The sequence below is a fragment of the Electrona antarctica genome (assembly GCF_951216825.1).
Source record: "Electrona antarctica genome assembly, chromosome: 21".
Lineage (NCBI taxonomy): Eukaryota > Metazoa > Chordata > Actinopteri > Myctophiformes > Myctophidae > Electrona > Electrona antarctica.
In genome coordinates this window covers 1,937,079-1,951,494 of record NC_136802.1, presented here as the reverse complement: position 1 = coordinate 1,951,494, position 14,416 = coordinate 1,937,079, and the positions used below count along the sequence as shown (strand labels likewise).

Genomic DNA, 14,416 nt, shown 5'->3' with positions numbered 1-14,416 from the left:
GAATGAACTTCCCATTGCAGTCAGAACTACAGACTCACTCCCAATCTAAACTATGGAATGAACTTCCCATTGCAGTCAGAACTACAGACTCACTCCCAATCTAAACTATGGAATGAACTTCCCATTGCAGTCAGAACTACAGACTCACTCCCAATCTAAACTATGGAATGAACTTCCCATTGCAGTCAGAACTACAGACTCACTCCCAATCTAAACTATGGAATGAACTTCCCATTGCAGTCAGAACTACAGACTCACTCCCAATCTAAACTATGGAATGAACTTCCCATTGCAGTCAGAACTACAGACTCACTCCCAATCTAAACTATGGAATGAACTTCCCATTGCAGTCAGAACTACAGACTCACTCCCAATCTAAACTATGGAATGAACTTCCCATTGCAGTCAGAACTACAGACTCACTCCCAATCTAAACTATGGAATGAACTTCCCATTGCAGTCAGAACTACAGACTCACTCCCAATCTAAACTATGGAATGAACTTCCCATTGCAGTCAGAACTACAGACTCACTCCCAATCTAAACTATGGAATGAACTTCCCATTGCAGTCAGAACTACAGACTCACTCCCAATCTAAACTATGGAATGAACTTCCCATTGCAGTCAGAACTACAGACTCACTCCCAATCTAAACTATGGAATGAACTTCCCATTGCAGTCAGAACTACAGACTCACTCCCAATCTAAACTATGGAATGAACTTCCCATTGCAGTCAGAACTACAGACTCACTCCCAATCTAAACTATGGAATGAACTTCCCATTGCAGTCAGAACTACAGACTCACTCCCAATCTAAACTATGGAATGAACTTCCCATTGCAGTCAGAACTACAGACTCACTCCCAATCTAAACTATGGAATGAACTTCCCATTGCAGTCAGAACTACAGACTCACTCCCAATCTAAACTATGGAATGAACTTCCCATTGCAGTCAGAACTGCAGACTCACTCCCAATCTTCCACGTAGTCTGAAAACCCACCTCTTCAGACTCCATCTTGGCCCGTAGCACTTGCCCTAGCCTCGACGACCTTACAGGCGAATGCAAAGGCTCAACTTATGTAACTTATAGTAGATAGCATTGATATAACACTCTATAGTACATAGTTTCATTATATAGATATTCCACTGTTAGGTTCTTATCTTACGTATAATTCATGATGACTATTTCTATGTATTTGATGTGTCACCATGTGTTGTTCTTGTTGTTCTATTTCTATGTATTTGATGTGTCACCATGTGTTGTTCTTGTTGTTCTATTTCTATGTATTTGATGTGTCACCATGTGTTGTTCTTGTTGTTCTATTTCTATGTATTTGATGTGTCACCATGTGTTGTTCTATTGTTCTATTTCTATGTATTTGATGTGTCACCATGTGTTGTTCTATTGTTCTATTTCTATGTATTTGATGTGTCACCATGTGTTGTTCTATTGTTCTATTTCTATGTATTTGATGTGTCACCATGTGTTGTTCTATTGTTCTATTTCTATGTATTTGATGTGTCACCATGTGTTGTTCTATTGTTCTATTTCTATGTATTTGATGTGTCACCATGTGTTGTTCTATTGTTCTATTTCTATGTATTTGATGTGTCACCATGTGTTGTTCTTGTTGTTCTGTTTCTATGTATTTGATGTGTCACCATGTGTTGTTCTATTGTTCTATTTCTATGTATTTGATGTGTCACCATGTGTTGTTCTTGTTGTTCTGTTTCTATGTATTTGATGTGACACCATGTGTTGTTCTATTGTTCTATTTCTATGTATTTGATGTGTCACCATGTGTTGTTCTTGTTGTTCTGTTTCTATGTATTTGATGTGTCACCATGTGTTGTTCTATTGTTCTATTTCTATGTATTTGATGTGTCACCATGTGTTGTTCTATTGTTCTATTTCTATGTATTTGATGTGTCACCATGTGTTGTTCTTGTTGTTCTGTTTCTATGTATTTGATGTGTCACCATGTGTTGTTCTATTGTTCTATTTCTATGTATTTGATGTGTCACCATGTGTTGTTCTTGTTGTTCTGTTTCTATGTATTTGATGTGTCACCATGTGTTGTTCTTGTTGTTCTGTTTCTATGTATTTGATGTGTCACCATGTGTTGTTCTTGTTGTTCTGTTTCTATGTATTTGATGTGTCACCATGTGTTGTTCTTGTTGTTCTGTTTCTATGTATTTGATGTGACACCATGTGTTGTTCTTGTTGTTCTGTTTCTATGTATTTGATGTGTCACCATGTGTTGTTCTTGTTGTTCTGTTTCTATGTATTTGATGTGTCACCATGTGTTGTTCTTGTTGTTCTGTTTCTATGTATTTGATGTGTCACCATGTGTTGTTCTTGTTGTTCTGTTTCTATGTATTTGATGTGACACCATGTGTTGTTCTTGTTGTTCTGTTTCTATGTATTTGATGTGTCACCATGTGTTGTTCTTGTTGTTCTGTTTCTATGTATTTGATGTGTCACCATGTGTTGTTCTTGTTGTTCTGTTTCTATGTATTTGATGTGACACCATGTGTTGTTCTTGTTGTTCTGTTTCTATGTATTTGATGTGTCACCATGTGTTGTTCTTGTTGTTCTGTTTCTATGTATTTGATGTGTCACCATGTGTTGTTCTTGTTGTTCTGTTTCTATGTATTTGATGTGTCACCATGTGTTGTTCTTGTTGTTCTGTTTCTATGTATTTGATGTGTCACCATGTGTTGTTCTTGTTGTTCTGTTTCTATGTATTTGATGTGTCACCATGTGTTGTTCTTGTTGTTCTGTTTCTATGTATTTGATGTGACACCATGTGTTGTTCTTGCTTACTGTAAATCACTCTGGTTTAACCCATTTTGACCTGAGATCAGATTCTAAAAATGTCTTCTACACGCTGACAGTTTTCGGAAAAGGCTATGTTTCTATGTCAGTCGTTCTTCGATCTTTCAAAAATAGCAGACCTACAAGCTCATAGCGCGCCACTCGGTGGCGCGCTATGAGCTTGTAGATCTGCTATTTTTCAATAGCTAAAGCATAACATAATGCTAACACCAAAAGGAGATTCAGAGTGTCTGATAAATGCTTACATTGTAAATTGTAAGAATGCACTTCGACTATAACAACAATCGCCCGGCGTTAACCCCGTGTTGCTCCGTCTCTGCGTATAAGTCGAGAGAACACATAAGAGCAAAGCTCGACGTTTACGAGCGGACTGAGTTTGCACGATTTTTATGGCACTCATCCACAGGTGTGATGATGATAACGGCGGTCAGACCGTAGCGTTGGCAGTGACGGAGCACTCCAGGCAAATGGTCAATAATTACCCCGATTTGTAAGACAAACAATGTCTCTGTCGCTCTGGGATCTGTGTATATATTTACATACCTGCGTGTGTGTTGTGTGTGGGGTTGTGTGCGTGTGCGTGTGTGGTTGTGTGTGCTTGTGCGTGTGGTTGTGTGTGTGTGCGTGTGGTTGTGTGTGCTTATGCGTGTGGTTGTGTGTGTGTGCGTGTGCGTGTGGTTGTGTGTTTGTGTGTGTGTGCGTGTGGTTGTGTGTGTGTGTGTGGGGGGGGTTGTGTGCGTGTGCGTGTGCACACACGCAAAGCCACTGAGATTCTTTAACGTCTCCGTCGGGTGGAAACCTGGTATGTCCAAAACTGTAAACATTTCAGGATTCAAATCAAATTAAAAAACAGCAAAAAGTAGCAGATCTACAAGCTCTACAAGCACCAGCTTGAGGATCTGCTGCTTGTGTGACACAAAAAAAGCTAACAAAAATAGTCTGCGACACTGACGACATGAAGACGGAAACTGTGGGAAACATTTGACCACGCAGACACTCCCACAACCATCTATCTCCTGTCACTGTTAAACTGTAGGAATGACCATGCACGCAGACACTCCCATCTATCTCTCTCTCCTGTCACTAAGGGTCCAGAGTTCACCTGCTCTCTGCTCGCTACAGCCGCTCACACGCTGCTACCATTCACCTGCCTCTCTCTCCCCGAATAGTCACCGATCCGTTCCGGCTCGTTTGGGAGATCAATCGACCCCCTCCCTGGGAGCACGGACCCCCCTCCTAGGAGCACAGACAGACAGCAACCCTCCTAGGGGCGCAGCAGACAGGCAGACCCCCTCCCGGGCGGGATCGAGCGACTGAGACCGGTGGCTGATTGCGGAGCGGGCGAGGCAGCACACACACACACACACACACATACACGGCTTGCCTTGATGATAGAGACATCACGCTGAGAAGCCTGATTGATCTGAGCAGTCGACAGGAAATCGGAGCGTTTATAGAGGCTCAGCTCTCTCCGAAAACGACCTGCGGCCGTGGAGACAACAGGTTCCTGACAGCAGGAGGGCCGACTGGCTGACTGACTGGCGAGGAGAGGAGGAGAGATGCAGGGATCAGCCGCTCTACACACCATCTCATCTCCTCCCTGTCTCGTTCACTCTCCTTCAGCGCTTGTTTACATTCCTAAACTCTTCTACACGTTGTAGTAACGGGGGTTGTGGACAGATTCAGCTGCGGAGCTCTGAATGTGTCGGACAGAGATTGAACTCTGAGTAGATGCGGAGGTGCTTTTTGACGTGACTTTAAATGAGACACAAAGGGGGGGCACAAAGTGTTAACCCATCTGAACGGCAGCGTGACCACCAGACCGGACCAGAACTGACCACACCTCCGTCATGGAGCTGTGGAACTCTTCGGGAGGAGGAGGAGGAGGGGGGCCACCGGGGAACGGCAGCGGTCAGCGCACGGCGGAGCAGGTCCTGGTGCCCGTCCTGGATGTCCTCATGATGGCGCTGGGCGTCACGGGCCACGCCCTGGTGTTGGCCGTGCTGTGTGGGCGTGGCGGGCGCAGGAGGAGGGGGGGGAGGGGCGGTCTCCAGGGGGCCACGGGGGGGCCCATGTCGGGCACGGGGACAGGTATGTTGTGTGTAGTAGAGCCTATGTTAGGTTCTGTTAGGAGTTTAGGGGTGTAAGGATACATTTTAACAGCGATACGATACGTATCACGATACGATACATGGACGATATTGGTTCATTATGGCGTTCAAATACGATGATTTTAAATCGATACATTCACTATTTAAAATACATTGACATTATTTTAATTAAACGCCTCTTTTTCATTCTTCTTCTAAAATGTGATAAATACCTGCACAAAAATGTAGTATTTGATACAATCGATTATTTGCAAAGCAAAACGATACGATACATAGTCAATGTTTTCATTTCGATATACTTCGATACTTTAAATTAAAATCGATTTTTCGATGCAGTTACTAAATCGTTACACCCCTAGTAGGTAGGGTTTCATTATCTGAGAAATCAATGCCTCTGCTTTTGATATCTCGTCTGGACATTCATTGTCATGGCTGGTGGAGATATTACTGGTATGTTTTAGGACATTTATTCCATCCAGCTTCTGGTCAGACCCAATGAAATACTTGCATTTCCTTTTGGGTTAAAGGAGAATTCCTGACCAACCGTTTTACAGTAATCTGATGATATTATATCCATTAACGAGTGATGCTTAAGACGAGCCTACTCGTCATGAGCACCTCTACGCAATTAATTAATTAATTCACAGTTTAAGGGCCCCAGACGGAGATCACCGCCAAGTTCAAGTTCACGGTCAAGTTGCCCGAGACGGAGATTGATAAATAGGACGGAGATTAATGATATCAAAACCGGTCGCATCGCTCCACAGCCTAGGAGCGCTTGTTGCCCAATCCTCGGTGTTGCACAACAGTGACACGTCATCGAAAATGTTCCCTGCATGTTTAGCGGACGACAACGAAAATCTTAAAACGTTCATAACTCGCGATCTAAATCATCCCGTCTAATTATGACAAAAAGATCCTGTGTTAGATGACGCTCCGTGGTCTAGTCGCGATAGATTTATTCTTACCTCCCGTTGTTGTCGATCGACTCTAGAGTGGTGTGGCTATTGTTAGCTGCTACACAGACATTCACAACAACTTCCGGTCCCCCGGTAAAAGTGGTCCGGGCGCTATAAATGATGGGCACATTTTATTAATGGATTAAATAGGTCCGGGCCCTCAAGGTGTTAATTAGGACGAGTGTACCCGTCCTTGGGATCAAATGTGTTAATGGGTTGTACAAATCAACCGCCTGGTGTGGGACGGTGTACCCATTGGGTACACCGTCCCACACCAGGAGGACGTCGGTCCCTGTTGGGTACTACCCAACAGGGACCGACGTCCTCCTGGTGGCGCTGTGACCTCCTGCTTCTCTCCCAACAGGTACTGACGTCCTCCTGGTGGCGCTGAGCGTCTCCGACCTCCTCCTCCTCTCCATGCTGCCGTTCCACACGGCCGCCGTGGCGACGCAGCACTGGCCCTTCGGCGACTTCCTGTGCCGCGCCCTCAGCTTCCTGGGCGCCGCCTGCGCCTCTGCCTCCGCCTTCACGCTGGCCGCGCTGGCCGTGTCGCGCTACCTGACGGTGGTGACGCCCGCCAAGGCCTACCGGCTGCTGTCCCCACGGAGGTACTAATATATACCGCCTGTCTGTCCCCACGAAGGTACTAATATATACACACAGCCTGTCTGTCCCCACAAAGGTAGTAATATATACACACAGCCTGTCTGTCCCCACAAAGGTAGTAATATATACACACAGCCTGTCTGTCCCCACAAAGGTAGTAATATATACACACAGCCTGTCTGTCCCCACAAAGGTAGTAATATATACACACAGCCTGTCTGTCCCCACAAAGGTACTAATATATACACACAGCCTGTCTGTCCCCACAAAGGTAGTAATATATACACACAGCCTGTCTGTCCCCACAAAGGTACTAATATATACACACAGCCTGTCTGTCCCCACGAAGGTAGTAATATATACACACAGCCTGTCTGTCCTCACGAAGGTAGTAATCTTTTCCATGCCATATATACCGGGCACACACAAGGCAGCATTCAGGAGAATAGCTTTTTTCCCCGAAGTCTCCTGAACTTGAACGCAGCATTTTGTGTTGAACAAATTTGTTTGGAGATCCATGCCGTATACGCCGCATCTCCAGTAGATAAGGAGTGCTGGGTTGCTCCCCCGAAAATAGCCAATTTTATAATGTTTAATAATGATTTTTAGCGGGTCTTGGTGTCATCGTCACCCGGCAACGCTTTCCTTCCACGTTCCATCCATGTTTTAGGAGCTCAATAAAAGAATCCTCGCAGGACCGTTTCAGATGAAAGACATAGTATTATTCTGTGTTACCGGAAGGTGACCAAATCAGCTGGAATTGGCTTCAAAATGAGGGCCTACGTGGATGTGGCAGGGAAAGAGTTAAGGTCTCTCTCTCTTCTCTCTCTCTCTCTCTCTCTCTCTCTCTCTCTCTCTCTCCCTCAGGGTCACGGGGGTCGTAGCGATCCTCTGGGTCCCGGCCTGCGCCCTGGCGGCTCCTCAGCTGGACTTCCGCACCGTGGTGACTCCGCGGCGCCCCCCGGAGGAGGAACGCCTGGCGTGCTTCGCCTTCCTGTCGCAGCAGGAGCAGCTGGCCATGGGCCTGTGTCACTTCCTGCTGGCCTTCCTGTTGCCGTTGGCGACCATCGCCGTGGCCTACGGCGGCATCTACGCCTTCCTGTGGCGGAGTCGGCGCGACGGCAGAGCCCCACAGGTGAGGCAGAGCCTCCTAAACGACATATCTCTCTCTACAGCCCCCTACAGGTGGAGCGCTACCAGAGCAAGGAGACCCATATCTCTCTCTCTCTACCGCCCCCTACAGGTGGAGCTACCAGAGCATGCTGACCCATATCTCTCTCTCTACCGCCCCCTACAGGTGGAGCTACCAGAACATGCTGACCCATATCTCTCTCTCTACTGCCCCCTACAGGTGGAGCGCTACCAGAGCATGCTGACCCATATCTCTCTCTCTACCGCCCCCTACAGGTGGAGCTACCAGAACAAGGTGACCCATACCTCTCTCTCTCTACCGCCCCCTACAGGTGGAGCTACCAGAACATGTTGACCCATATCTCTCTCTCTCTCTACCGCCCCCTACAGGTGGAGCTACCAGAACATGTTGACCCATATCTCTCTCTCTCTCTACCGCCCCCTACAGGTGGAGCGCTACCAGAGCAAGGAGACCCATATCTCTCTCTCTCTACTGCCCCCTACAGGTGGAGCTACCAGGGCATGTTGACCCATATCTCTCTCTCTACCGCCCCCTACAGGTGGAGCGCTACCAGAGCATGCTAACCCATATCTCTCTCTCTACTGCCCCCTACAGGTGGAGCGCTACCAGAGCATGTTGACCCATATCTCTCTCTCTACCGCCCACTACAGGTGGAGCGCTACCATAGCATGCTAACCCATATCTCTCTCTCTTACTGCCCCCTACAGGTGGAGCGCTACCAGAGCATGTTGACCCATATCTCTCTCTCTACCGCCCCCTACAGGTGGAGCGCTACCATAGCATGCTAACCCATATCTCTCTCTCTACCGCCCCCTACAGGTGGAGCGCTACCAGAACAAGGTAACCCAGACGTCCGTGGCCCTGGTCCTGTCCTTTGCGCTGTGCTGGCTGCCGTCCTACGGCCTGACGCTGGCGCTGCTGGCCTCCCGCAGCCAGGGGGCGGCGGGCGCCTCGCCGCGCTACGGGGCCTTCAGCGCCTTCGCCCGCTTCACGGCCATCGCCTCCACCGTCGTGAACCCCGTCCTCTACGTGCTCATGTCCCAGAAGTTCAGACGGGACGTTCTGGCACTGCTGAGGAGGGGGAGCGGGGGGAGGAAGGAGGGGGAGGAGGAGGAGGGGGGAGGGGCAGGGGGTGTGGTCAACGGGGGAGGGGCAAGGGGCGGGGCAGGGGGTGTGGTCAACGTAGCCATGACAACCCATGAAGCTGTTGTTGAAGCCAGCGGCCAGTAAAGTGGTCAAAACCGGTACTGCAGGCAGGTTATATGAATGAATGATTTTCATGACATTCTGTGGACTTTGGGTGGTCCTTTAATTCACCATCATTATGCCACGGGCCCTCCATTACATTGTTGTTTCTTTGGTTTTTCCTCCAATCAACTATAGCATCATCAGTGTTTAACAGACTTCTACAAAGGTGCATTATGTTCATAACTATCAATCGTTTAGTTGCGACCACGCACCCCCAGAACCACAACCCCCATAACCACACCCCCCATAACCACGCCCCAAGAACCACACCTCCCAGAACCACACCCCCCAGAACCACAACCCCCAGAACCACAACCCCAGAACCACGCCCCCCATAACCACGCCCCAAGAACCACACCTCCCAGAACCACACCCCCCAGAACCACAACCCCCAGAACCACACCCCCATAACCACACCCCCATAACCACACCCCCTGGAACCACGCCCCCAGAACCACACCCACCCCCTGGAACCACTCCCCCCAGAACCGAGGGGTGGGGGTGTTTGTTAAGCTCAATGTACATGCTGGCCAATCATAGGTACTGCAGCAAATTACGGTTGGGGTCCAGACACATGAACGAGCGAATGCTTGGTTTCGACCAATGGGCTGCTGGGACTGGCGAGCTTGCGCACAAGGGTGCTCGCGGAGGAGGTGACACTACCGCGCACGCGCGATGACGCAAACCGCGTCACATAAGCCCCGCCCCTCACATAGGCCCCGCCCCTTGCATAGGTCACGCCCCTCACATAGGCCCCGCCCCGTCAAACTTTTCCAAGCCAGAAGAAGCTGGGGTGAAAAAGGAGTATATGTGCTGGGTGAGAAACACCATACACGTGGATTTCTGGTGCCCTTTTTATTATTTTTGATGGGTGCTAGCCCCTCCCCTTTGAGGGGTGCTAGCCCCTCCTATATACAGGTTTAATGTTTGAGGGGTGCTAGCCCCTCCTATATACACTGATGGGTGCTAGCCCCTCCTATATACACTGATGGGTGCTAGCCCCTCCTATATACACTGATGGGTGCTAGCCCCTCCTATATACACTGATGGGTGCTAGCCCCTCCTATATACACTGATGGGTGCTAGCCCCTCCTATATACACTGATGGGTGCTAGCCCCTCCTATATACACTGATGGGTGCTAGCCCCTCCCCTTTGAGGGGTGCTAGCCCCTCCTATATACACTGAGGGGTGCTAGCCCCTCCTATATACAGGTTTAATGTTTGAGGGGTGCTAGCCCATCCCCTTTGAGGGGTGCTAGCCCCTCCTATATACAGGTTTAATGTTTGAGGGGTGCTAGCCCCTCCCCTTTGAGGGGTGCTAGCCCCTCCTATATACAGGTTTAATGTTTGAGGGGTGCTAGCCCATCCCCTTTGAGGGGTGCTAGCCCCTCCTATATACAGGTTTAATGTTTGAGGGGTGCTAGCCCATCCCCTTTGAGGGGTGCTAGCCCCTCCTATATACAGGTTTAATGTTTGAGGGGTGCTAGCCCCTCCCCTTTGAGGGGTGCTAGCCCCTCCTATATACAGGTTTAATGTTTGAGGGGTGCTAGCCCCTCCTATATACAGGTTTAATGTTTGAGGGGTGCTAGCCCATCCCCTTTGAGGGGTGCTAGCCCCTCCCCTTTGGGGGGTGCTAGCCCCTCCTATATACAGGTTTAATGTTTGAGGGGTGCTAGCCCATCCCCTTTGAGGGGTGCTAGCCCCTCCTATATACAGGTTTAATGTTTGAGGGGTGCTAGCCCCTCCCCTTTGAGGGGTGCTAGCCCCTCCTATATACAGGTTTAATGTTTGAGGGGTGCTAGCCCCTCCTATATACAGGTTGAGGGGTGCTAGCCCCTCCTATATACAGGTTGAGGGGTGCTAGCCCCTCCTATATACACCGACACCACGGCGCGTAAACAGCGCCTCAAACTGTGACTCCGCCCACAAACGGGGGAAGTTGTGATTTGCTCTCGTTCACTGCAATGCAATTTGCGGCATTTTCAAAACAATATTGAGCAGAGTAGCGAACGTAAACGTATTTGCAATGCCATACGTTGAAAGATCTGTTTCCCTTTGGACAAGGCACGCTACCTCCGCAAGTTAGATAGCATCGGCATAGATGTTTGTCCGTATGTGATTAAGGATTGGACCAAGTTGCATTGGCAGCCATAGAAAATTCTTACCCCAGGCTAAAACAGGCTAAAACCGGATGTGACGTTTTTGGGCGTTCCTGTCTAGCGTGGTGTCAGTGTATACAGGTTTAATGTTTGTTTTAACCCATTTAAACCTGACGTCGAAAAGTCTTCTGAAAGAATATATATATTCAAAGATTTGTGCCGCATTTTCACGATTTTTCAAAAATAGCGCGCCACCGAGTGGCTTGTAGATCGAGCTTGTAGATCTGATATTCTTCAATAGCTAAAGTATTACATAATGCTTAGTTAAAACACCTAAAGCCAAAATGGGTTAAAAACGCCATTGACAATGAAGGGAAATGAATGTTTGTTTTGTCCCTAAAACACAAACATTAAATCCCATCAACAATAAAGATAATTTAATTTGAGTTTGTTTTGACACCATCATCATTACATCATCATTACATCATTACATAAGATGATAAGAGCACCCCTCACTTCACACGGGTGTGATTTTTGTACAAACATTAAATTCCCATTGACAATGAATGGAGCATTTACTTCATGTGTCTGAGCAAATCGCTATTCTGTCGTACACACCGATTCAATTCCCATTGACAATGAATGGGGAATGTACGTCATGATGATGTATGACGATAAGAGCACCCTTCACTTCACTCGGGTGTGATTTTTAAACTCTATACTGGGAACCCCCTCAAGGACCCCTGGGGGCCACACTTTGAAAGCCAGGGCAGGGCAAGCTTTAGAGGACTCACTCCAGAGGGCCACTATAGTTCCACACTCACTCCAGAGGGGCCACTATAGTTCCACACTCACTCCAGAGGGCCACTATAGTTCCACACTCACTCCAGAGGGCCACTATAGTTCCACACTCACTCCAGAGGGGCCACTATAGTTCCACGCTCACTCCAGAGGGGCCACAATAGTTCCACACTCACTCCAGAGGGCCACAATAGTTCCACACTCATTCCAGAGGGCCACAATAGTTCCACACTCACTCCAGAGGGCCACTATAGTTTCACACTCACTCCAGAGGGCCACTATAGTTCCACAGTCACTCCAGAGGGCCACTATAGTTCCACACTCACCTCAGAGGGCCACTATAGTTTCACACTCACTCCAGAGGGCCACTATAGTTCCACACTCACCTCAGAGGGCCACTATAGTTCCACACTCACTCCAGAGGGCCGCTATAGTTCCACACTCACTCCAGAGGGCCGCTATAGTTCCACACTCACTCCAGAGGGCCACTATAGTTCCACACTCACTCCAGAGGGCCACTATAGTTCCACACTCACTCCAGAGGGCCACTATAGTTCCACACTCACTCCAGAGGGCCACAATGCATATTACTGTTGTAGCAAAAATAGCCGATCTACAAGCTCAAAATGCGTCGCATCTGCTATTTTTTACTATTTTTGAATTGGAATCCTGAAAAGTAAAATTTTTATTCAATTTCAAATGCCTTTGATTATAGTTATGTTAACTTTATGAACTAAATACAAATACATTGGACAAAAAAAAGACAATAACATTTTAATAGTACTCATTAAACTACTAATTCAGACTCAGTAAGTAATTAAAGCGGGTTGCATGCAACATAGTTGCATGTGTAACGCCCGGGATTAGAACTCGGGCCTCCCACATGAAAGTCCAACATCTTAACCACTAGACCAAAGGGATATCAGACTGTAGAGGCCATCAGGCAGAGCCTCTGCTACACACGAATTGTAACAGCAGAAATAAATAATATTCAGAAAAAAGTAAAACCTCATAAATGGAGTTATGTGGTTTCCTCTCGACAGCAAAAAAATATGAATCTCTGGTTTTCACCACTACCTTTCATTTAAAAAATAATTTCACAGCGAAACTGTAAAAACTAAGAAAATAAAAAACTAAATGTAATATTCTGTGTTATTAGAAAACTTATGAAAACGAATTCCACACACTTTTTAGAAAGTAGAAGCGACAATAAAGTCATGTTTGATGTGGAATGACGTGAAAGCCTCCATTTTCTCTGTGATGGAATGTACAGTGCATTTACTCAGATACTGTACTTAACACTTGTTTTTGCCCAGGAATGTTTCAGAATAAAGGCGCCCATGCAGCAAATGAGGCAGATTTTACTCTGAAAAGCCTCGCTCTCCATTTCCCCCCCAAAACCGAAAGGTATAATCTTCCATTACTACCTTGCGCTAACTCGTCAGATCTGTCTCTGGAAGTGTTTATATTCCAAACGAGATGCTTGATTATACTCTCACCTATGGTCCTGGAAAGGAGTCAGCTGAGGTGGTTCGGGGCATCTGGTTAGGAGGCCTCTCGGGCGCCTCCCTAGGGAGGTCCTTGAGGCACGTCCCACTGGGAGGAGACCCCGGGGCATTTGGTTAGGATGCCTCTCGGGCGTCTCCCTAGGGAGGTCCTCGAGGCACGTCCCACTGGGAGGAGACCCCGGGGCAGAACAAGGACCACGTCACACTGGGAGGAGACCCCGGGGCAGACCAAGGATCACGTCCCACTGGGAGGAGACCCCGGGGCAGACCAAGGCGCAGTTGGAGGAAACACATCAACTCACTGGCCTTGGAACGTCTCGGAATCCCCCATTTTGTATGGCTTAAATGGCACAGATGGACCCATAAAGGTACAAACTGAATCCATGTGGACATTCTCAGAGTTACATGCGCAAACGCGCGTGCGTGCGCCCCGCACGCACACACGCACGCACACACGCACACACACAGTGAGCGGTTAGGGGTTAAACCATCCACTGTAGCAGTAGCAAGTCAGTCTATGACTTCAGGCTGCTACGACACACCAACTTGGCCTACATGTGACATCATGTCTACGTCACATGTAGGCCCGCTAACCTATATAAGTGCTGATCCAAACAGCAGGACTGCATTCCTTCAAGTCATTCATTGAAGGTACTCGACGACTGCATTCTTTCTTTTACGGAGTGAAACTTATTAGCTGCTGTGGGAAATGCTTCGTTGGACGGTGCACCCGAAAGGGCTTCCAGAGACACTGCATGATGCTGCTGTAGCCGTGGACCACAAAGTGTACTGCTTTAGAGGAGAACCTCCGACTGATGTGCATGTCTTAAACACAGTGTCTTTATGCTGGATCAAGCTTCCTCACCCACAGACACCTGGAAGAGGACAACGCCCTCTTGAGGTTCTCTGTATGAAGACCAGCCGCACAGCTGTGCTGATTGACCCTTTCATCTATATCTGGGGGGGGAAGGACTGACAACTGGCGCTACAGCACGGTGCTTTATGCATTTGATGTCGACGACCAAATAATGCTAACACCTGTGGCTTCTGGGACTGTCCCAGGTGGGAGGCACGGCCACTCAGCCTG

General features: G+C 47.9%; 2 protein-coding genes across 2 annotated transcripts in view; one reads left to right on the top strand and one right to left on the bottom strand.

The window, feature by feature from the left end:
* Positions 1–14,416, bottom strand: part of LOC306913789 (low-density lipoprotein receptor-related protein 1-like) — a gene marked incomplete at its 3' end in the record, with an annotated part of 277,756 nt that overhangs the window by 39,637 nt on the left and 223,703 nt on the right. The window lies entirely within an intron of this gene.
* On the top strand, positions 4,694–14,243 carry LOC306913718 (galanin receptor type 2-like; the record flags this gene model as incomplete). The annotated part of the gene is made up of 6 exons (XM_079490532.1): positions 4,694–4,934; positions 6,278–6,521; positions 7,387–7,654; positions 8,492–8,854; positions 9,183–9,415; positions 14,186–14,243. The coding sequence occupies 6 exons, from the start codon at positions 4,694–4,696 to the stop codon at positions 14,241–14,243; spliced, it is 1,407 nt and encodes a 468-aa protein (XP_079346658.1).